Source organism: Haliotis rubra, unplaced genomic scaffold (assembly GCF_003918875.1).
Source record: "Haliotis rubra isolate DU_JTF1 unplaced genomic scaffold, ASM391887v1 Scf126, whole genome shotgun sequence".
Lineage (NCBI taxonomy): Eukaryota > Metazoa > Mollusca > Gastropoda > Lepetellida > Haliotidae > Haliotis > Haliotis rubra.
Genome location: NW_025765181.1, coordinates 1,854,331 through 1,872,629, shown reverse-complemented (window position 1 = coordinate 1,872,629; position 18,299 = coordinate 1,854,331). Strand labels below are relative to the sequence as shown.

The 18,299-nt window shown below is 40.5% G+C and overlaps 1 protein-coding gene across 1 annotated transcript in view; it reads left to right on the top strand.

The window, feature by feature from the left end:
• Nucleotides 1-18,299, top strand: part of LOC124266488 — a 39,466-nt gene that overhangs the window by 7,430 nt on the left and 13,737 nt on the right. Inside the window, exon 2 of the mRNA XM_046701287.1 lies at nt 9,141-9,343. Within this exon, the coding sequence (XP_046557243.1) occupies nt 9,163-9,343 (181 nt within the window). The 5' untranslated portion in view covers nt 9,141-9,162. The remainder of the gene's footprint in view (nt 1-9,140; nt 9,344-18,299) is intronic.

Sequence of the window (18,299 nt, the reverse complement as noted above, 5' to 3'; positions counted from 1 at the left end):
TTTTAAAATTCTTGTTAACACATTATCTCATGAACTGTTGTACCCAATGTTTTCAAATTTGGTGACAGCCTACATTGGGGGATTATGCAGACAAGGGTCGATGTTGGTGACCTTGACCTTATTTTCAAGGTCACCACAACACTTTGACCACTTTTCAAACTCTTGTTAACGCGATATCTCATGAACTGTTGTACCCAATGTCTTCAAATTTGGTGACAGCCTACATTGGGGGATTATGCAGACACCATTTGATTTGGGTGACCTTGACCTTATCTTCAAGACATTGCCATATTAGTGGCAAACACTTGTTATCCCCCACAATGCATTTTGCGGGGGATATTAAAATGGACTCCGTCCATGCGTCCGTCCATCCATCCGTGCACATTTGTCTTTACTGGAGCAGAACTCTAAAACCATTCAATATTTCTTCACCAAACTTGGCACATACATGGATCTGGTGGTGTACTGGTGCCTTTTGGTAGTTTTCGAATTCTGAATAAAATATTTTTGGCGTTTCCATGGCAACAAGTTTGACTTAGCCTGAAATTGTGGTAGTGCTCTTTTCCGGAGCTGAACTCTAAAACTGTTCACTATTTCTTCACCAAACTTGGCACATAGATAGATCTGGTGGTGTACTTGTGCCTTTTGGTAGTTTTGGAATTCTGAATAAAATATTTTTGGCATTTCCATGGCAACAAGTTTGACTTAGACTGCAATTGGTGATAGTGCTCCTTTCTTGATCAGAACTTTAAAAACCGTTCAATACTCTCCTTCAACTTTTCTATATACACACCTAAATATTTGACATAATCATAACTCGTAGACATAATCATGAAGAGTATTTTGCCATTGCGGGGGATATTGATGATTTTGTCTTCTTGTTTACTTAGTTATGGGCTTACTAAGTCATGTGAAACAATCACGATCGGGAAATTTGATTAATGTTTCAAATAAAGTGACGGGAAGTTGAGGGATATAGCAACAAGCAAAGTCAAATGTCGGGGAGAATGGCTTGTGGGACATAACTACATAACTAGATAGGTCAGAGGTCACTGCACTCCCAGATATTCAAGGTTACTTACACTGTTACAGTATGTTTGTTAAAGGCACAATGTCACATTTTCTACAACATTTTGGCCTACATTATGTATGTATTGGGGCATATGCACACACTTTAGCTTCCTATTGATGCACTGAAAGATTTTTTATCCCTTACAACTTGCCTGAAATCGATAATTGAAACTTCGAGACGAACAGCTGCCAAACAGAGAACACTTGCCATATATGAAATGTATACAATTGCTCCGTACATTGAATACTGTCGCACACAATGTTGGTGGTGTTTGCCGAAATGGTTTCAATCACAAGTTGTGTGTAGGATATTCGTAAGGAGTGTTCCAAGGGACAGAACTCTATGGGGTTTGCTGAAATAATGTTTGGCAGGCAGAAGGCGTGAGAGTCGATTTAATGCAACATTGCATTAATTCATTCTGACTTTTTAATTTAATATTATAATCTAAATACGTAAAAACACATTTTGGAATAAATTATATGGTAACTTCACTGAGGGCTGATCGTATATAATTATAGACTGGTGATGAGGTCAATACAAAGTCCGAGGTCAATATTGCTTTTCGCTGGTCCTTAAAACAGGAATTGACCAAATTCACCAGTACATGATTGTTTTATTATGTAATTACCACACAAAAAGGCTTACATGATAATTAGTATTATTGAGAGAAATGCATTATTTATTTTTAGAGAAGTCTGGTGTAATATTGTGCCTTTAATGATATCCAGGATCCTAGTTGTTTTCATCAAACAGCACAAATTGGGTTTTCTGTGTTCTTAAATTTAATATTGTATAAAAATGCGTAAAAATTATTAATTTTTTTCAATAAATTACATGGTAACTTCCCTGAGGGCTGATAGTATTATTGAGTGGGTTTAGTTTTACGCCGCTTTTAGCAATATTCCAGAAGTATCACGGCGGAGGATACCAAAAATGGGCTTCACACATTGTACCCATGTGGGGAATTGAATCCGGGTCCTCGGGGTGACAAGCGAACATCTTAACCACTAGGCTACCCCACCGCCCCCCTAGTATTATTGAGAAATGCATTATATATTTTTATCCCACCGGCATGTAATTCGATGGGATATAATCGTCGCCTCATCCGTCTGTCCGTCCGTCCGTAATTATTTTGTTTCCGGAGCATAACTCAAACACCGTTCAATATTTTTCAGCAAAAATTGGTAGATATGTCAAACATAACCAAAGGTGGTGCCTTTTGCTATTTACAGATTATTGTCATTTTTATTTTTCTCGGTTTCCATGGAAACGTTTTGGACTTAGTCTTAAAGAAGGGTGGGCTTCGTTTCCGGAGCATAACTCAAAAAACGTTCAATATTTTTCAACAAGACTTGGTAGATATATCAAACAGAACCTTAAGTGGTGCCTTTTGCTATTTGCAGATTTTGGGCATTTTTATTTTTCCCGGTTTCCATGGAAATGATTCAGACTTACTCCCAAAAGGGAGGGGTGGGCCTGGTTTCCGAAGCATAACTCAAGAACCGTTCAATACTTTTCAACAAAACATGGTAGATATATCAAACAGATCCTAAAGTTGTGCCTTTTGCTATATGCAGATTTTTGGCATTTTTATTTTTCCGGTTTCCATGGAAACGATTCGGACTTAGTCCCAAAAGTGAGCGGTGGGCTTCGTTTCCGGAGCATAACTCAAGAACCGTTCAATATTTTTTAACAAGACTTGGTAGATATATCAAACAGAACTTTAAGTGGTGTTTGCAGATTTTTGTGATTTATTATTTTCTTGGTTTCCATGGAAACGATTCGGACTTAGTCTCAAAAGGGAGGGGTAGGTTTTGTTTCCGGAGCACAACGCGAAAACTTCTTAATATCTTTCAGCAAAACTTTGCAGATATGTGAGGCAGATCTTGAAGTGGTGCCTTTTGCTATTTCCAGATTTTTGGCATTGATTTTTTTCATGATTTCCATGGAAACGATTTGCACTTAGTCTAAAATCAAGCTGGACTTGAAGTAACTGTCAGATGATTTGTTCTTTCAAAGATGTTGGGGGCGGGGGATATGTCATCTTCTGATGACTCTTGTTAGAAAAGTGTGGTGTAATATTGTGCCTTCAAGTACCTGTTTGTTGTTATAACAGTTCCATGAAATTAAAGCCATCTCACCGATTCTGAAGATGTTTGTTCCCGTCTGCCATCACCTGGGACAGGAGTAGTGTTAGGAATCGAAACCAAATCCACAGATCGATTATCGGAGGACTTGTGGTCAATGATTATTGTTTATAATCAAAATATATACATTTTTAATGTAATCACCAATTTTAAGGGTTTTCCCCCAGTTTTTTTTCTAATGTTTGTAATGTGTATCTGAAGTCTTCCAGTGTCTTGGCCAAAGCCTATGATGTGGCTGATGAAAATGGAACAATAGTAACGTTATTTTAAAAAATAAGAAGCAATGATCTATTCTATGGTATGCCTTGCCAAGACTTAAAAGGTCACATGCAACGTAAAACACAACTTTGCAGATTCTGATACCTTTCGATATGGTCTTACCCAAACAAATCATCAAAAATGCAAATTCAACTTATAAAGTTGAAAAATAACGAGATGAAAAAAACGGGCTGAAATCGCAGTTCAAACGATTCACTAATATTTCCCCCAGTGCTTGGGGGAAAAGTGGTTTCAACAGCTGGCCTGGGCTGCACTCATAGCACATGTATTATTGGACCGCGCAGTGAAATAGGTTCGCGCAGCTTGGAAGCGGGTTGTGCGGTGAATACTCGGTGAAGGCTTTGGTGTGAGCTATTTTTCTAATGTATTGTTGGTATTTTACAGGCGAGAGCTTTTAATATGTTATGACAGTAGATTACCGATTTAACTGTTTATATCATTTCATTTGTCTATTTCATCACACGTTCTTCTTATCGAATCACTTTCTCAGTTCGATACTTAAAAGCAGTGTCATTATTTAGCATTGACAGAATTTCTAACTGTGATATAGATATGTCGTTGTCACAGACAAAACTCAATGTCTGTTTTATTGACACCTATGTGTCTGCCTGCCTGTCTGCTAATGACAATATTCAATACACAACTTTGATCACTGACCACATGCAATTTGAACTTAACACCTATCAGGCTATACACCATAAACAAAACGCATTGATTTATGGCCCGAGTTCGGTCTCTGTCACATTATGTAATTACACACACAGGCAGGTGTGATACTCGTACACATGACATGTTGTGATGTCTGTTGATTGCAAAATGTTATACACAAAAAATGTGTATGTATTTACAAAACCCAACATCTCTATATATACACACACAATGAGCCGTGAGGGCATCTGCAAATGAACCAGCCGTTACAATTGAGTGCACACCCACCCGCTCTGACTCAAATCATATTTGATTTTTGTTGTTTCTTATGATTCACCCCTTCTGTGGTCAATAATTGGCCAGTCCAGCAATAATCCACCGTAATCCCATAAAACCAGTGAGGCATGAAGAAGTCCCACATAGCCTCATGAACGGTACCTACCTAATTGAATAATTTTAGGCCTCGTGGGACAACACCGGTTCAGTATCACGGCTGCTACGTTTCTAGGGAAGTAAACCCAAGTACAAAATTTTGCAGCTTATAATTTTGTTTATATGTTTTTTCATAATCAGCAATGTATATAATGTGTCATGGATAAGTGATTATTGTGTTTTAATTATGTTTGATTTTTTGGTTGCATGTGACCTTTAATGTAAAACTGACAGTCTACCAACCCGAGGGACAATGATGGAGTGGTTACTCTCTTGAAAAAGATATTGGTGTTTTTAAGACTATTTGCTCATTACATTGAAATATGATATGGTTGTTGTCAAGACTAGTGTTGGGAATCAGAAACCAAATCCACTATCGATTATCAGAGGATTGTGGTGAACGATTATCGATTACAATCGAAATATATACATTTTTAATGTAATCACCAATTTTAAGGTTTTCCCCAGTTTTTTTCTAATTAATGGCTTGTTTTTTATAACTAATACTGTCAAGCAATGAAATGCATGCAAGAAAGACACTGGAATCATAATTAAACAATAAAAGTGGTTAAATTTTACATTGCTTACTGTCATCTTTTCATGACTTGATTATTCTATTTATATCATTAAATATATATACCATCATTCATGAGGATCCTGAATATTCGTCAAATTTAATGGTTAGTTTGGGTTCAAATGTGTTATACTAAAACAACAAAATTCTGATTAATCGAAAATATGTTTTTTATAATCAATAATTATTTATAAACCTTCTTTCGATTGATTTTCAATCATCGGAACACCACTAGACAGGAGTTCAAATCAAATCAAAACTAGAATATACTTACAGGGCTCGATTTAGTGCTTTGTTACTTGCATTGGTGCAACCCAATATTACAAAGTGCAGCCTAGTGAGTAGTCTAACTTGAACCAGGTGCAACTCAATTTTTGAGTGGGTAAACTCTAGGGGTGGGCATTGCAAGGAATTTTCATATTGCGATAAATTGCGATGCGAAAGCATGTATTGTGATATGTATTGCAATATATTGCAAGAAGATTTCTTTAACAAAAAATATGTATAATCGAGTTAATGCTTGATTTATAAAGCAAAAACGCAGCAAAATCACAATGCTTGATTAGGCGTTAATAAAAACTTTTAATCATGACAAAATAAAAATGTAAATAATGTTTGGCACAAATGAAACAAGGAAAGGAACAATTTAAAAAACGGAAATATCCGAAGATTTCCGAGTGTTACAAAGTTTTCCGAATGCATATCAAAATACAGTGTCCTCCCATTTGTGAGAACTCCCAGTTGTGAGACACATTAATTAATGGTTCAGTGCACATAGGTGGTGTTTCAACATCCCTACAATGAAAGTGGGATCAGCCCAGCCTAGTACCCACAGGAGGCATAGTTCATTGATGAATTGATTAATGAAATAGATTATCAAAGATTATATTTAAACAGAAGAAATAGTTCATTGAATATTTTATTTATTCAAAAGAATATGTAATTATGATAACACATTTTTATTGACTATTATGAAGTTTGAAAGTCATTTTGGTTTAAACATATTTTATTATTATTTATGAAAATGAATTGGGATTGGTGAAGTATTACTGCTTATGTTAACACCGCTCCCATGCAACATAAAATATAAAATGAAATATATTTTTCAGTACATATATATATATATATATACAGATTACATCAAATACAACTATTTTCTAAGTACCGTATATGACCGTCTATAAGCCGAATTTTGAGGACCATAAAAAGCAGTCTGTAGAAGGGGGTCGTCTTATCCATGGGTTACGCTTTTGTCAAAGTTTTTTCCAGAGGTAAGAAAACAACATCGTATCACTTCGCGTGAACAAACAACAGAAGACGACTTTGTCAGTAGAGACGTCAAATTTGCAATTAAACATCACTAGACAAGATTATTTACCTTTTAAGTTCTAAGTTGTTTTTGGTGGGCATTGTATTATTTGCAGGGATTAAGATTACCATGTGTATCTGAGCCGGAAATAGCAATCAGCTGGGCACATGTTTCCCGGCGATCAAGTTAAAACATGCACAATAATATAGCGGGACGAATTCTGATGCAGTCATCAGTAAAATATAATACAGAGTACTATTATTTAACCCAAAGAAATATAACCTAGCATTGTGTAATTTTAATTACAGTTTTTATGTAAAATATATATAATCAACACTAAGGTTATACAGACCCTCATGAACGTGGTAAGCAGAAGTTGTACGCACATGGAATGGGGTAAAATACGGAAGCCATTTAAATTCACACATTTTTTACCGATGTTACTGTAAACTAGCAGTCAATGGAAAACGAGGCGGTAATCAGTTCATGATTGTTGAATGGGGTAAAATAAGCAAGCCAGTTTGTTGCTACAATAAATATGAGTAGTATATACAAAGATTGTCCGAGACCAAGTCCAACAAAAGCCTCTGTAAAGCTTTATTTCACAAATAAAGCTTTTGTCAGGCCCTTAGATCTCGCCCCCATTGTATATACTACTTTTGAACCCCCAGTTAACTTCCCGACCCCATGTGACACAATAGTGTCGCTATGACCGTGAACTAGCACTTTCCTGATCACATGGCACTATTGTGATTACCCTATGTCGTGTTGACAGGAAACAGTTTAATGCGAGCTGGTTACAGGATACTATTGGGGTCGGGAAGTTAACTGGGGGTTCAAAAGTAGTATATACAATGGGGGCGAGATTTAAGGGCCTGACAAAAGCTTTATTTGTGAAATAAAGCTTTACAGAGGCTTTTGTTGGACTTGGTCTCGGAAAATCTTTGTATATACTACTATATGATATTTAGAGAAACAAAATATATTATGCATTTTCTGTCAACTACACTTCGTTTCGATCCGTGAGTAGACGCAGTATTTCTTTGAATAATGTGGACCAAAGTTATAATTATTGGTAACTGCCAGTTGTCTTTGGTCTGTGTTTGCTGCGATTAGGACCTCATCGCGGGGGATCGACTTATGCACGAAACATACCATTTTGACACTGATTTTAAGGGTCAAGTTTGGGGGTCGTCTTATCCATGGGGTCGTCTTATAGACGGTCATATACGGTAGTCATAATTAGAGACTTACAGTTGTGTGTGTCTAACAAGCTATTGTAGGAATATAAATCAATCACAAGAAGGTTGTTGAGTTAATTTCAGTATTTCCCTGTGAAAATTTGAAGGTTGTGTCTTGATGATATAATCATGGACGGATTCAACTATTTTCTGGTGTACACAAGGAGTGAATTCTTTGTTTCCATTCAAAAAAATTTCCAGGTTATAACGGGTAGTTGTTATCCACAAGAGCAACATGCACTGTCTATTAAATGTCTGTAATACTTATCAGCGTTTGGGTCGCTACATCCGAGCCTGAGGCAGCAGTGAATGATTTGACAAAAACAAGAGCCATAATTAAGATCAATATAAGTCTTGTTTTCGGTTTTTGTAATTAGGTTTTAAAATTCTTTGAGACTGCATGACTCTTTGGAATTTGGTAGGGCATCCCATAAATTTATTGTGTCGGTAGAAAGGGTTTGCCATAAGGGGCATTTCGACTGTAAATTTCAGAGTTATTTCAGAGTTATTTCTTAAACTATAGCTTGTAGTTTCGGAGACGGAGTAAATCTGAGTAGGTAAATTAAGTTCTCTTTGATCACGAAGTTACCTACACAAAGTGTTTAATTATTAAAGACATTTACCTGAGTATGTTAATCAATTTATCTTATAAAGTTTCACTAGGTTACCTCCACAAGATTCAGTTACGACTGTAAATTTCAGAGTTATTTCAGAGTTATTTCTTAAACTATAGCTTGTAGTTTCGGAGACGGAGTAAATCTGAGTAGGTAAATTAAGTTCTCTTTGATCACGTAGTTACCTACACAAAGTATTTAATTATTAAAGACATTTACCTGAGTATGTTAATCAATTTATCTTATAAAGTTTCACTAGGTTACCTCCACAAGATTCAGTTACATAGCAAATCAGTAATTACCTAGGGTGAATCCATTCTATCAGACAGGGGAGTATGGTGTGTTTTCGTTGTTAATTACCGACTCCAATGTCTCATAACTGGGAGTCTCACAACTGGGAGTTCTCACAAATGGGAGTAGACCCAAAATACCGGTTTTCGATCAGTGTATCGCAATACGTATCGTTTTCATGTCTGAACCGGTAAGTACCGGTAAACTGGTTATATTGCGCAGCCCTAGTAAACTCTAAATAAAACATCTAAATAATTCAATAGCATATCTCTTACATTACATTGTGCAATAAAAGCAGTGCGGTTCGGTTTTTATCTTAGGTTGCACCTGATTTAAGTAGGTTAACATCTCATAAATCGAGCCCTGACTTACATTTTAAGAAATAGCATCATGAAGAGAATGTTCCATGTAAATGTTAACCAGATCATAAATATCATTCTCATCTGTAAACTCCTGGAAGTTCTTACCAACTGACATTCTGTAACTGCTAGTGGAGCTGAACCAACCTCACTCACTTTGTTACCTTGTTTCAGATGTGAGAAGCAAGCAGACATCATGTCTGGGCAGGAAGACAGCCCTATCACGCTCTTGGACTCAGATGATGACACTGATGATGTCATCACAGACTCAATCACCATCACCCGCAGTGTGAATTCGCCTCCTTCCAGGTATCGCCATTCCCAAATTGCTGCGATCTTGACATCTCCAGTTTCCCCCGCTGCCTACAACGCCAGTGGTGAGTGGTCAGGAATACATCAGGGATTTCTATCTAGACATCTTTAGTTTGGGAAAACATCAGACTGATTGGGAAAGATTTAGTAATTAGTATAGAAATTGGATTTATTTTTAAGTTTGGCCTGAATTTGACTTCCCCGCTACTATACTGACATTTTAAAACCAAACTGTGTTTGGCCATCCTAGTTGCATAATATCATGCACACCCTCATTATTGCCCAGGAATTTGTTTTTGATATTTCATGTCAAAAGTTATGGTCTTCCTCAAACTATTCTGCCTAACTCAATGATTTGTATAGCATATTGATATTATTCTGTATAAGCTCTATCTCTTGTAACTTATTCTACTTTCTTGTCCGCTATCTGTCATCTTTATTTGCGGAAACCTAAATTACCTATGTACATACCAAGGAGAGGGTATTCTAAGTTGGAGAACTTGTTCCTAATCCTTTTCTCAGTGAATAAAATATGTTTAAAACAAAACTTAATGATTGACTGACTGACTGAGTTTGGTTTTACGCGGCTTTTAGCAATATTCCAGCAACATCACTGCGAGGGACACCAGAAATGGGCTTCACACCTAACTTAATGACTTACACTAGGATAATGAATGTCTTCTTTATGGGAAATCCCAGGAAATGATTTGACTAAATTGATTTAAAATGTTCTGTACTGCACAGTATGTCATCATTCCGAATTTTAGCATCTTGGTGATGAGGAAGAAAAGGAGTAATATAGTGAGACTGCTAGCATTTGACAAACATTCTTAATTTTGTGAATACGTTTCAAAGTTTCATTTACTTGTGTGTTAACGTCTCATCCAAGAAATGTGCACCAAAACATAATTTTTCATTCATGGAAAGCCTTGAAAGTACTTAACCAATCTGGTGTTTGAAAACTGGTGATGTTATTGGAGTGCAGTCGAGGTTTCAGACCAGGCGATGGAGATCAGACCTTTTATCAATATATTTTTTTACCTGTGGAGTATATTGTATGTCTTGTTGAAGACTTCACCTACCGATGTTAACAGGCATATAACTTCTAATTCAATAATTTTTCCAAATATCCGCAGTAACTTTCACGTGTGGCAGATAAAGATGGCGACTGAGTTCAGTGTTGCGCTGCTTTTCACAATATGCCAGAAACGTCTTGTCGGAGGACTTCAGAAATGGGCTTCACACATTGTACCCATGTGAGGAATGAAACCCAGAGGCTTCGGGGTTAACCACTAGGCTATCCCATCGCTTCTCACACAATTTTATATTACAAATGATAGAAAAACTGTGCAGCGTCTTGATTGAGAAGTTTCGTATTTATTTGGAAATATTGAAATGCAATCTATAGGGTATTAGAGGTTGGATCTCTAGCCTACATATTTGATGTCATCAGATCATTCTTTGGTTCAGTTCATCGCTATATGGCTGTAATATTGCCGATGCGATGTAAAATTTTAACTCACTCACTCACTTTGGTTGAGATGGTTTTTCGTCTAGCAACATGAGTACGATTCTTTAGGCTACCCACAATCAGCAGGTACAGTGCTGTAAAAGTCACCTTCCCCCAACAGTGTATGTTATGTAAGTCACAGCAAAGATCTCATAAAATACTGTAAATCTCGAAATTGGATTTGCTAGTCAAACACAATGAACAATCAACAAATGACGTGTCTTATTATCTCGTTATTATTCGTACCGTGAAGATCCGGGGTAGAATAGGTCTTCAGCAAGCCATGCTTGCCACAAAAGGACTATGCTTGTCGTATGAAGCGACTAACGGGATCGGGTGGTCAGGCTCGCTGACTTGGTTGACACATGTCATCGGTTCCCCATTGCGCAGATTGATGCTCATGCTGTTGATCACTGGATTGTCTAGTCCAGACTCGATTATTTACAGACCGCCGCCATATAGCTGGTATATTGCTGAGTGCGGCGTAAAACTAAACTCACTCACTCACACTCACTCTTTATAAATCACCAGTTCATATAAACAGATCGAGACAATACATCCATCAATTAAGCAATGACAACAACTTGGGGGAAGATAGGCGGACTGATAGGCCAACTGCATCCAACGGCCGTGGATAGGTTTCATCACACTTTAAATGTTTAAACTTATCCTATCTCACGGTATGCACTTCTCTCTCTTGATTCGACACTGAGTGGAACGATGTAAACTTTTTTCCTTAGGCCTGTCTTGTCCATCCGCCGATGCACTCCATGCTACCCTCATTATAAGACATCTTCCTAGCTCTCATGCAAAGCATGCGGCATGCACCACTAGCTGCCCACGTGACTATCTCCGAATCATCATTCTCTTTCTTGTCGCACACGAGTGTGGACGTATGTTACTTTGCTCAACGTTTTCGACTTTGTCTACAACATGGGGAAAGTTGACCAACCTAAGAAGAGGAAAAAATGCTCCCGGTGTAATAAAGTGTTCTCCGCATGTGATCCACATGGCTATTGTGTGGACTGTATGGGACAATGTAAATGGGACTCCCGTTGCGATAAATGCAAGGACCTTACCTTCGAGGCGTTTGGGGACTATACTCGGGCTTGCGCTCGTCGTGTTGCTGACAGAGCTCGTTATGCTGCTTCACTAGATGGATCCAGTCCCTCCAAGAAAGGAAAGTTTAAGCGTCCTACGTTACATGCTCGGCGGTCACAGTCTCCTCACTCAAATGAAGAGGATTTCATAAGGGCGTCGTCAGATTCTTACTTATTGGAGGATGTTCGGCATTTGTTGGGCTCTCAACTTTCCAGCCCGAGTCCTTCGTCTTCGACCACGTCCCGGGTAGTGGTTGTTGAGACTGCTAGCACTCCTCAAGATACCTCTGCACAGCAGGACCTTCGAACTACGCTCTCTGTCTCGCGTTCACCGGACCAGTTATCTCAGCAACCTGGTTTATCTGTTTCGGACAAGAATCAGCTGATCTCTACACCTGACTGCACACAGCGCATGCGCAGAAGCCGTTCTCGCTCTCGCCGTTCATCCAGTAGTGAGAGAAACCAGTCTACCTCGCCTCACCGCCTGTCAGTGGTTACTTCACCGTCTCCTTCCAATTCGGCGGAAAGAAGTGTGTCACGTGTCCAGCTACCTCGACCTTCTAATTCACTAGATCAAATCACAGTGTGTCAGATCACGTCTCACCTGACCGCTTCCCTCCACCTGGACTTTCCCCAGACTGTCCACCTTCCCTAGAATTAGACCGGCTTTCTACGAAACAGTGTTCACCGAACCGGTCTTCATCGAAACACCAGTCTAAGAATCAGCTTTCTCCGGATCGATCGTCTGCTCACCTACTCGTACTTCGTCGAAACAACGTTTGCCGAAACGGAAGACTTCACCGAAACGACATGTGGTGAATAGACTTTCGCCGAAACGGCCTTCTTCCAAGCAGTATTCAGCGGAATGCCTTTCGTAGGATCATTTGAGTAAGTCCTCGAACTCTGTTGGATCCTACAGTCACGCCTCCTCAGCACGATCGCGACTTTCACCGAGTCGTCGGGATCAGTCTCCTATTATTATTCGGATTTGTTCACCGGATAAACCTAATCGGTCTACTTCATCGCCGAGACGCCATTCTTCGACTCGTTTGCATTCAACCAAGCACACATCTCCCTCTCCACCTTGAGATCGGTTCTTCGTTCCATGTCACCCCCTCGGAATTCGTCTTCTCGTCATCATGGGACTTCCGGTTCTGCGCACTCGACCCGTCAACCTCGAACTCCTACACGATTGACTGCTGCCTATCGCTTAAAATCCAGGGATCGTCGTTATCATGGTGATATCTCCCCTCCTCGTTCCCGTTCTCCTCAGCGGGTCTCCATTTGTGCATCATCTCCTGGTTCGTCCCCCTCCAGACATAGATATGGTTCTACGGATCGTCGATCTAATCAACGTTCTTCCGAGTTGCGATCTCAGCGTGCTATTACTTCTGATGGGACTCCTGCCTCCTCGCGTCTTTCTACTCGGATTGTACCGGATTCCTGGACTCCAGTGCAGGACACTACTACTCCCCCAGATTTGACTGCAATGTTAAGTGCTCTTACTACCGCTTGGAATCAACAACAGGCTGCTCACTCTACGGGGACTGCTCCTTCCCTTGGACCATCTGTTACAGTGCCTAGTCCTGGTGTTCCACCTGATCCCACGTCTCCAGCCCATTCCGTTGTGGATTCCCCAGAGGGAAGTTTGGATTTTGTCGATGAGCCTCAAGTTTTAGCTTGGATAGTGGAAAAACTCCACCTCCCTATGTCTCAGAATCCAGAGGATTTATCTCATTCCTTCTCCATGAGACAACGAGACTTGACATCTATTACCTTCCCACCACGGCCTTGTATTGCTCATATCACTACCTCCTTGGATCATGCCTTTAAAAGTCTTAAACGGATTAAGGATGCCCTATCTTCACCTAGATTTTCGGATGCAGCTCACCCCCATATCTTCAGTCCTAGACTTTGGATGAGGATGCCAGCACTCAAGAGGTCTTATTCAGCTTTTTAATTGAAGATGAGTTTCTCACATGGATATAGCTGTTTGTCGCTCCTTACCTCAATCTACCATCATCTCAGCGGTGGATGAGGATGTCCAAACACTTTGAGGGATAGAGGTCTTATTCAGCCAGTTTCAATCGCATGAAGAGTTGTCTCATTTAGTTCGACGTCATGCCCACTCTCTTGTCATGGATATAGCTTTAAGGCTGAACTCTTCCGTCAACCATGGTCTGCCCTCATTTAATCATTGGAGACGCGTGCATCTCATTTCAAGTTTCGTGGAATTATTGAAACTCCAGGGTTTCATCTGCAAAGTTCTATGATACAGAGGAGGCCTCCATTCGTCGATGCCATCTAATCCGAATTAGCCAGGGTCCATTCATCCCGAAAGCTAGAGTCTTCTGGTGGTCTTTCTTCCCGACGTCCTCCCAAGTCCGACTCCCGAGCCTGGAGTGGGGCCCCCAAGCAGTGACTCGTCGAAACAAGGGCACGACTGGGAACTCCCGCCTCCAGCTGTCCCCATTTACGTCTCTCCAGTGGGCGGGAGACTAGGGAGGTTCGCTCCCAACTGGACCATACTCGACGATCCGTTCGTGACCGACCTCCTCGCCACAGGCTATCACCTTCCAGTCATCGGCCGTCCACTGCTGACAGTGCATCCAGTACACCGCAGTTTCCTGGCAGACCAGGTCCAGGTTCTTCACTCCACTATAGGTACACTCATAGAGAAATGTGCTGTCCAGTCTCTAGGTCCGGCGCCCATCACTCCGGGATTCTATTCCCCCATCTTTCTGGTACCCAAGAAAAATTCCACAAACCTAAGACTCATTTTCAACATGAAACTTTTCAATGCCCACTATCTCCAGCGCCCACCTCACTTCCGGATGGTGTCGATTGTCCTTCTTCGTACCATCCTGAAGAAAGGGGATTTTCTTGTCAGTTTAGACCTTCAAGATGCTTACCTTCATGTGCCCATTCATCCGGATTCGCGGAAATTCCTCCGATTCGTCTTCCAAGGGATCCATTATCAATGGACTGTCCTGCCTTTTGGAATTTCCATGGCCCGTGGCTATTTACCAGGATCACCAAGCCGATCACCAGGTTTCTTCATCTCCACGGGGTCGTGTTCGAAAGTTACATAGATGACTGCATTCAGGCACAGAGAGACACAGTCGTTCTTCTACGTCAGTTGGAGTTCAGTACGAAGTTACTCCGGCAACTAGGTTGGCTGTTAAACGCTGCGAAGTCGGAACTAACACCGACCAAGAACCTTCAATTCATCGGAGCAACTTTCGACACACACCAAGGCCTGATTTTCGTCCCTCAAGACCGGTGGCTGAAGATTCAACGACTAGTTTCATTAGCTCTGTCGCAGGCCAGGACCTTACGACAGTGGCAGGAACTGTTGGGACTCTTGACGTCAGCACAGGCATTGACATGGATATAGCTGGGGACAATTACAACTGTGTCCGTTGCAGCGTTTCCTGCGTCCGTATCTTGTCTCAGTGAATCTCCAGGAGTTGATTCGTCTTCCCGAACCCATACGTCCTCTTCTTCAGTGGTGGCTTGTCGAACAGAACATTTGCGCCGGAGTTTGTTTGATACCGTTCGTTCCAACACACCACTTGTTTGTCGACGCGTCGCTCACAGGGTGGGGGGCACATTTTTTATCATCATCAGATAGCCGGGCTGTGGTCATCCGCAGAACGGGTCTTGCACATCAACGAACTCGAGTTCTTGGCGGTTCTTCTCGCCATTCGACATTGGGCGACAGAACTTCAGGGGTCCTCCCTGCTGATTCAGACAGACAACTCCACGGTCGTCTGGTACATCAACCATCTCGGGTCGACGGGTTCGGCGAACCTTCTTCAGTTGGCGTTTCGGTTCTTCCATCTAATCGACTCCCTCAACATCGATGCTCGAGACAGACACATTCCCGGAGTCAGGAATGTCATCGCAGATGCGCTCTCCCGCTCCGATCGTCCGTCTCCCACGGAGTGGCAATTGAACCCAAAGTTCTTTCGGAAATGGTCTTCCCATTATCAAGGCCCCAAGTCGACCTATTCGCCACGCGGTTCAACCATCAGCTCCCGCTGTTTGTCTCACCGATACCAGACCAACTAGCGTGGGATCTCGACGCTCTGGCGATTTCGTGGGAGGGACTCAACGCTTACGCCTTTCCACCTCCGGCTCTTCTACCCAGAGTCATCCAGAAACTCTGAGCGACCAGGCAGATTCTACTGATTTTGGTCGCTGCTTATTGGCCAGTCAGGAGTTGGTTTGTTGATCTCACAGAGCTCGCAGACCTAAATCCAGTTCCTCTTCCTAATCGGGACGACCTACTGTTACACCCTCACTCGGATCGGCGTCATGTGTCCCTTCACACCCTGTCTCTGCACGTTTTGGCATCTGCAGAAGTCCTTAATCGCCAAGGGGTATTCCCGGAGAGTGGCTATGGCCATCACTTCTGCTCATCGAACTTCCACCCGCTCACTTTATGATGAGAAGTGGAAATGTTTTGAGAGATATTGCACGTCCAGAGGCATTACATCTCCTGTTTCTATTGCAAGAAAATGTTCATTGTTGATTGTTCAGACAGTTCAACTTCACTGCTGGACCAGATCAGCAGGGATGATAATGTTTTGGACAGAAATACCAACATGTTGACATTATCACTACTCAAAGAAGCCCTCTGGGCAGTAACAACATCCTGCTGTTGAGAAATCTCTCACTGGCAACACTTGTGGGTGGTGTGCTGAGGCATTGTTTGGCATACTTGGATAGCAAAGGATACTTCCCTTCTCCTGACCCTCCACCAACTCAAGGGATCAGAGTCAAGATTAACAACTTCATCCTCTTTATACATTTGAAGTTCCAGTTCTGTTCCTCTCATAGACACTCTTACCTTCCTCCACATGGGTGACAAACACATCCCCAAAGAGATCTGATAGAGCACAACTTTCTTCTACTTCTCTTTTTTATTTTGGAAGGTGGTTCCTGCAGAACATCAGCAGCAGCAGCTTGGTCATCTGCTGCAGCAGTAGATGTTGATGGAGTTGGTTCTGTGGGAATGCTGGGGAGTCTGGGTTCAGTACCATCAGTGGGCTCGGCTGGCTCCAGTCTTCACCTTAACCTAAAGCACATAAAGCTTATTTTAACTGATTGTGTTTTTGTTAATTTATCACATTATATAAATTTTCATGATATGACAGCCACAGATAGATTTAGACTTTTAAGTGGAAGGATTCAATCAACTGCACAGAAATTGACAGAATGGAATAGTTTAACTTTAACTTATCATTTGTGGACTACTGGGCCATTGCCTGTTTGTTAAAGTTTTATTTCATTTAATTTTATATTTATATTTATATTTCATTTTATATTTATATCCATATTTCATTTTATATTTTATATTTTATATTTATAAAATATTTGCATATTTTATTTATATTTTATTGTATGTATTGCTTTAAATGCTTTTAATAAATGTTTGATGTAAAGAATGTTACTGACAGCTTTCTGTCCAATTGAATTGATAGACCTCATGCCTCTGTGCTTCTGTAAGGTAAAGGCAGAGCCTTAAATCTAAGGGGTCAAGGGCTGACGCATGTAGCAAGAACTTCAACACATCCTCCTTGCAATATCTAAAAACAAACATTGGGACAATGTTTTAATAATAAGTTACATAATGTGATAATATGATATTATTCAATATTCATATAAAATATTTCAAATAATGTCAGTTCAATGTTGAACAAAGAAATTATACATGAAACTACCATTACAATAAATTCAGTAGAATTTGTCAAATATTTCAAATCTCAAAACCCAAATTCAATCATTGCTAAATGATGATGAATTATAGACAGTTTGAGTTTTGTCACATTTAGTAATTTAGAAAAAATTCATACCTTTGGCTGAAGGTCTTTGCTGATAGTTGATTTTGAATTCTGACACCAGGTCACTGTCTTCTGGTTTGACTTGCAATTGTTTGAGCAGCATCTCCTTCAGGGGATGTATGAGGAGAAACTGTAGGGTTTTTTCTGGCTGCACATCAAAGTGGTGAAAGCTGTTTTCAATGGTTTCAGAACCTGGATAATTTTCTCTATTTTTAGTAATGTCATCATCATTTCAGAGTCACAAGATCTTTGACATTTCTTCCACAATGTCTATGAGGGTGGCAAGACAGCAGCTTGCTGTTCCAAATATCTTTGTAACATATCCGATACGTTGAGTTCCATGGCGTGGGAACATCACCTATAAGTTTTTAGAGTTTTCAAGTCAAGTTTTTGCTGCATTACAGTAAGTTTGCTTGTTGCAGATGTGCTCTTGTGAAAAAAGTTTACCACCCTTCTCACTCTCCCCAAAAGTCTCTCCTACTTGGTTGACTTTCAGCCAGCTGAGTGGCCAGATTAATTGTATGGGCTTAAGCAGCCAATGTGTGGTTCCAAACCAGCTTCT